Source organism: Amphibalanus amphitrite, unplaced genomic scaffold (genome assembly GCF_019059575.1).
Source record: "Amphibalanus amphitrite isolate SeventyFive unplaced genomic scaffold, NRLGWU_Aamphi_draft 000309F_arrow, whole genome shotgun sequence".
Taxonomy (NCBI): Eukaryota; Metazoa; Arthropoda; class Thecostraca; order Balanomorpha; family Balanidae; genus Amphibalanus; species Amphibalanus amphitrite.
Genome location: NW_024881804.1, coordinates 559,612 through 565,611, shown reverse-complemented (window position 1 = coordinate 565,611; position 6,000 = coordinate 559,612). Strand labels below are relative to the sequence as shown.

At 59.2% G+C, this 6,000-nt stretch overlaps 1 protein-coding gene across 3 annotated transcripts in view; it reads right to left on the bottom strand.

Annotated features, from left to right (window-relative positions):
* Positions 1-2,327: 2,327 nt before the first annotated feature.
* The window catches only part of LOC122388127, a 73,204-nt gene continuing 69,531 nt past the window's right edge, over positions 2,328-6,000 (bottom strand). For all 3 annotated transcript variants that reach the window (XM_043378925.1, XM_043378926.1, XM_043378927.1), the window contains 4 exons: positions 5,831-5,965; positions 4,427-4,691; positions 3,859-4,001; positions 2,328-3,566 (listed from right to left, as the gene is read on the bottom strand). In XM_043378925.1, coding sequence (XP_043234860.1) covers positions 3,481-3,566; positions 3,859-4,001; positions 4,427-4,691; positions 5,831-5,965 — 629 coding nt within the window. In that variant the 3' untranslated portion in view covers positions 2,328-3,480. The remainder of the gene's footprint in view (positions 3,567-3,858; positions 4,002-4,426; positions 4,692-5,830; positions 5,966-6,000) is intronic.

The window sequence follows — 6,000 nt, the reverse complement described above, 5'->3', positions numbered from 1 at the left end:
TCCCACTCATGGGGTAGGGACAGTCGGCAGACAGTCCCACCGGTCCCACTCATGGGGTAGGGACAGTCGGCAGAGACAGTCCCACCATGGGGTAGGGACAGAGACCGTCCCACCGGTCCCACTCATGGGATAGGGACAGTCGTCAGAGACAGTCCCACTGGTCCCACTCCTGGGGTAGGGACAGAGACAGTCCCACCGGTCCCACTCATGGGGTAGGGACAGTCGGCAGAGACAGTCCCACTGGTCTCACTCATGGGGTGGGGACAGTCGGCAGAGACAGTCCCACCGGTCCCACTCCTGGGGTAGGGACAGTCGGCAGAGACAGTCCCACCGGTCCCACTCATGGGGTAGGGACAGTCGGCAGAGACAGTCCCACCGGTCCCACTCATGGGGTAGGGACAGTCGGCAGAGACAGTCCCACCGGTCCCACTCATGGGGTAGGGACAGTCGGCAGAGACAGTCCCACCGGTCCCACTCCTGGGGTAGGGACAGTCGACAGGGACAGTCCCACCGGTCCCACTCATGGGGTAGGGACAGTCGGCAGAGACAGTGCCACCGGTCCCACTCATGGGGTAGGGACAGTCGGGAGAGACAGTCCCAGCGGTCCCACTCATGGGGTAGGGACAGTCGGCAGAGACAGTCCCACCGGTCCCACTCATGGGATAGGGACAGTCGTCAGAGACAGTCCCACTGGTCCCACTCCTGGGGTAGGGACAGAGACAGTCCCACCGGTCCCACTCATGGGGTAGGGACAGTCGGCAGAGACAGTCCCACTGGTCTCACTCATGGGGTGGGGACAGTCGGCAGAGACAGTCCCACCGGTCCCACTCCTGGGGTAGGGACAGTCGGCAGAGACAGTCCCACCGGTCCCACTCATGGGGTAGGGACAGTCGGCAGACTGTCCCACCGGTCCCACTCATGGGGTAGGGACAGTCGGCAGAGACAGTCCCACCATGGGGTAGGGACAGAGACCGTCCCACCGGTCCCACTCATGGGATAGGGACAGTCGTCAGAGACAGTCCCACTGGTCCCACTCCTGGGGTAGGGACAGAGACAGTCCCACCGGTCCCACTCATGGGGTAGGGACAGTCGGCAGAGACAGTCCCACTGGTCTCACTCATGGGGTGGGGACAGTCGGCAGAGACAGTCCCACCGGTCCCACTCCTGGGGTAGGGACAGTCGGCAGAGACAGTCCCACCGGTCCCACTCATGGGGTAGGGACAGTCGGCAGAGACAGTCCCACCGGTCCCACTCATGGGGTAGGGACAGTCGGCAGAGACAGTCCCACCGGTCCCACTCATGGGGTAGGGACAGTCGGCAGAGACAGTCCCACCGGTCCCACTCCTGGGGTAGGGACAGTCGACAGGGACAGTCCCACCGGTCCCACTCATGGGGTAGGGACAGTCGGCAGAGACAGTGCCACCGGTCCCACTCATGGGGTAGGGACAGTCGGGAGAGACAGTCCCAGCGGTCCCACTCATGGGGTAGGGACAGTCGGCAGAGACAGTCCCACCGGTCCCACTCATGGGGTAGGGACAGTCGGCAGAGACCGTCCCACCGGTGCGCGCCGCTCAGTGTCCCAGAGGGTGCGTCGCTGAGGTGCCGCGGCGCGCCGCAGTCCCGGCTCGGGCCGGCCAGCACCGCTCAGGTGACTGACGGCGGTCAGCCCAGCCGGCAGCGAGTCGCCGGGACCGGCAGCTCGGCCACCGGCTGCAGTCCAGGCCGCCGACAGACGAGCGGCCACGGCCGGCGGCACCGCACCAGTCGGCAGACATTGCTCGGCAGCCGCGCCGCACCGCTGTATGGCCGGGACGGGGGGGGACTTGGTGCTGATTATAATACCACATCAGTCGAGTAGTTCTGACTTTCACTCATCACCTGTTTCGCTGTAGCTCGAGTGGATATGGCCGGGCAGAAGCCGGGGACCGTGTATGTCCGTGTCTCCGTGTATGTCCGTGTCGATGTGTCTCTCCGTGTATCTCCGTGTGTGTGTCCCTGCAGTGTCTGCAGTGAGTACGGCTGCTGTACGGTCCGTATATGACGGGTACGGAGACGGTGTACGGAGACTGCCGCTCCGCTCCGCCGGGGCGGACTGTCTGTGACCGCGCGGGGCGGGGCGGAAAATGACGGCTCACAGCGGAGCGGGGCGGAAAATGACGGTTCACAGCGGGGCGGGGCGGAAAATGACGGTTCACAGCGGGGCGGGGCGGAAAATGACGGTTCACAGCGGGGCGGGGCGGAAAATGACGGTTCACAGCGGGGCGGGGCGGAAAATGGCGGTTCACAGCGGGGCGGGGCGGACGGTGCAGCCGGACAAACACTCGGCACACTGCTCATTGGTTTATTGAAGGCCACAGATGGTACAGCTCAAGCGAATCATGTCGTGTTATTAGCAGACACAGAGTAGAATAGACACATGGTCTACATCAGGACCATCCGATTAAACCTAAACCCAGCCTAAACCTATAGACATTGTGTTTGACGTCTCGAGTCTCGGCGTGCGCCGGGCTCCGCCGGTGGAGAGCGGGGCGGCTGACTGACCAATCAGCTGACGGACCAATCAGCTGACGGACCAATCAGCTGACTGACCAATCAGCTGACTGATCAATCAGCTGACGGACTAATCAGCTGACGGACCAATCAGCTGACGGACCAATCAGCTGACGGATCAATCAGCTGACGGATCAAAATCAGCTGACGGACCAATGGTCAGCTGACGGACCGGTCACCGCCCCGGGCCGGGTGACGGCCGCCGGCCGGGACCGGAGCGGGCGGGCGCGGCGCGGCCGGCCGCCGTCTGAACTGGCACCGCGTGGATACTGCCAGCTCGGACGGCAGCTAGCCAGTAGTCGAGTAGAGCTGTCCGTGTGGGACGTGTCACAACACGCTCAGCACGGCGCTCAGCACCGCCGAGCCGAGGTGCAGCCAGACCCGGGGGAGCGGTCACGTGACCGAGCCGTCCGACTGCACCGGGGGGACGGTCACGTGACCGAGGCCGGCCGTGCCGCCGGGACCAGGCGCGGTGAACCGAGTCGGACGGTCAGAGACATGTGTTCTACATACAGAATAGCGTAATGCCACGATCGGTAGTCTCTCCAGCACGTCACTTTTCACTGTCCAATTACTCACAATACCCGCCCGGTAATTACCCACTACATCACATCTCCCGTCCAATTACTCACAATACCCGCCCGGTATTTACCCACCAGGTCACATCCTTCCATCCAATTACCCACAATACCCACCCGGTAATTACCCACTACATCACACCCGTGTGCTACTACTACATCTACACTACTACTACTAAAACTCCATCACTACACTACACTACTACTACAACTACATGACTACACTAGAGCGGACACGGGGGCCGTGTGCCGGCTGACCGGCGCCGCTCTCAGTGCCGGCTGGTGCAGCACACACGGCAGCAGTCAGCTGGCGGCCCCGGCCGACTGGCTCGGCCTCTCTGCAGTCAGCTCATCACTGCACGGTCGGTAGTGGTCGGTACCACTCCCTCACTTCGACCCGACCGCCTTCCCGTCTCTTCAGCTGATCGTACAGCTCCTCTGTGGACAGAGCAGAGACACGTCTGAGGTGGACACCTCACACACAGACAGACACACAGACAGCGGTACAGCCATGTCCACACACCGCCGGCCAGTGACGTCACACACAAGACAGACGGCTGACGCGACGTCACCGTCGGCCGTGGTGGCCGTGACGCGTCACGTCACCGTCCGTGACTTGCCCTGCGGCGTTGGTCGAGTGTGTGTGTCTGAGAGGCCGGTGGCGCCGTGCAGCGTCTGTTGTGAGGGACTGACTGGTCAGAGGCGCGGCGCGCGGCGCCCTCTCACCTACCGGGGACATAGAGATGGATGGTACGGGGCCAGCCATCACTGTACCGCAGGTGCGCCTCCTTTAGGGCGGTCAGCACGGCCCGGCCGGTGTCTGCCGTGCAGTGAAGGAACAGAAACCGCAGCTGCCGACACGACTTCACCAGTCTGTAACAGAGCAGAGCAGCAGAGCCGTCACACACAAATAAAGCGGCACCAGCCGGCCGGACGTACGAGTCAGTGTCAGTGTGTCAGTAGTTCAGTGTCGGTGTGTTGGTGTCAGTGTCAATGCGTCAGTGTCAGTGTGTCAGTGTCAGTGTCAGTGTGTCAGTGTCAGTGTGTCAGTAGCAGTGTGTCAGTGTCAGTGTGTCAGTGTCAGTGTGTCAGTGTCAGTGTGTCAGTGTCAGTGTGTCAGTGTTAGTGTGTCAGTGTGTCAGTGTCAGTGCCAGTGTCAGTGTGCCAGTGTCAGTGTGTCAGTGTCAGTGTGTCAGTGTCAGTGTGTCAGTGTCAGTGTGTCAGTGTCAGTGTGTCAGTGTCAGCGTGGAAGTGTCAGTGTCTGACAGGACACCCCTCGCCAGTGTCTGCCGACTGACCTGGTGTACGCTGCTGCTGTGAAGGCCGTCTCTGCCGGCCGCTGGAGGTCCCCCAGTGTAAGCCTGTACAGCCCGGGCCAGCCGCTGAGACTGTCCAGCACGGCGTCAGGGACGCTGCCGGACAGGGTGAGACTGAGCAGCTTAGTGCACCTGGTGAGGGGCTCCAGGCTCACGGTGTCAGGGACGCCGCCGGACAGGGTGAGACGCCCCAGATCAGGGTACCTGGTGAGGGGCTCCAGGCTGCCGGTCGTGAGATCAGGACAGTCTGGAAAACACACAGACACACATACAGACAGGATCAGTCGGCAGAAATACATGTCGATATATGGAAAAAACGAAACAGCTATTAATTCGCATGGTTTTATTCGCATGTAAGCCATGGTATAACAGTGGTACCATATGATATGCCATATAAACATGAATGAATGTGATAACATGAATGAATGAACATGATAACATGAATGTTCATGTTATCTATGGATATGCAATCAGTTCAGCCAATGCATTGAAGTGCATTGAACATTGCATTTCAATCGCAATATGTAGGTATGTTCAACTAACTATGAGCGAATATGTCACTGACTGAACAGTCCTCCATTTTGGAGCTCAATTAGCTTCATTGTTTCGCAAAGCACATTGGCTATGTATCGCACCTGTCTCCATAAGGTCCGACAATGGCACACCGTTACGCGGTGTCCGCCATTCGCTGATCTCGTACATATCAGCGGCCTGTCCGTGCCAGGGTATATTGAGTGAAGGGTAGGACGAACTTTGGTAGGAATTTCTAGTATAACTACTAGAAAACCTACTATATGTGGTCGGGACTAGCAAAAAGTTGGTTCAAACTAGAATATGGTAGCGCTTATGGTTGGCAGTCGTGACGCGCACGTGACAATCATTTCTTAAATTTCTTAAATAACAGGTTTTAGGGGCCGATTAGTGCGCAGATACATTCAATTAGCTATTAATAATTGATTACGCAAACATTCATGATTCTACATCATTCAATTCTAGCCGAAATCACACGGCGCTCCCAGGATTCGAACTCACGACCCTCGGATCCGTAGCCCGATACGCTACCGACTGCGCTACCGAGGACCGCGCGCCGACGATCGGAGAGGCGGATCGCGGGTGCTGGCGTGCAGAGAAATCTTTACCCTGTACGCCGTAGAAGATCGGCTGGGTTTCGTGAAAAATGGTAGAGGAATTGTCGAAAGAAAATTCATCGATCTATCATTTGAGACTAAGAACCATTGATTCCTTCAAAGGTTGACCGAGATATCGCTCGCCGAAAACAGGCCATTTAACATGTAAACCCTATGGGCTGGTAGGAAATGTACGCCGTGGAGCAGCAGTGCTACCAACTAACTTCGGCGGGGGCCGGTCCGTGCTGCCGCTGCTCACCGTATATCTCCAGTCGGTTGACCGTCCGTCCCAGGTCAGCCAGGTGACTGATGGTGTCGGCAGCCACCCCCTGGAGCGACACTGACAGACCATACTCGTACCGTTCCGGCCACCTCGACTCCGTCACCTCCGGCCCTGTCGGACAGAGCTGTGTCAGCTGACTGCAGTCG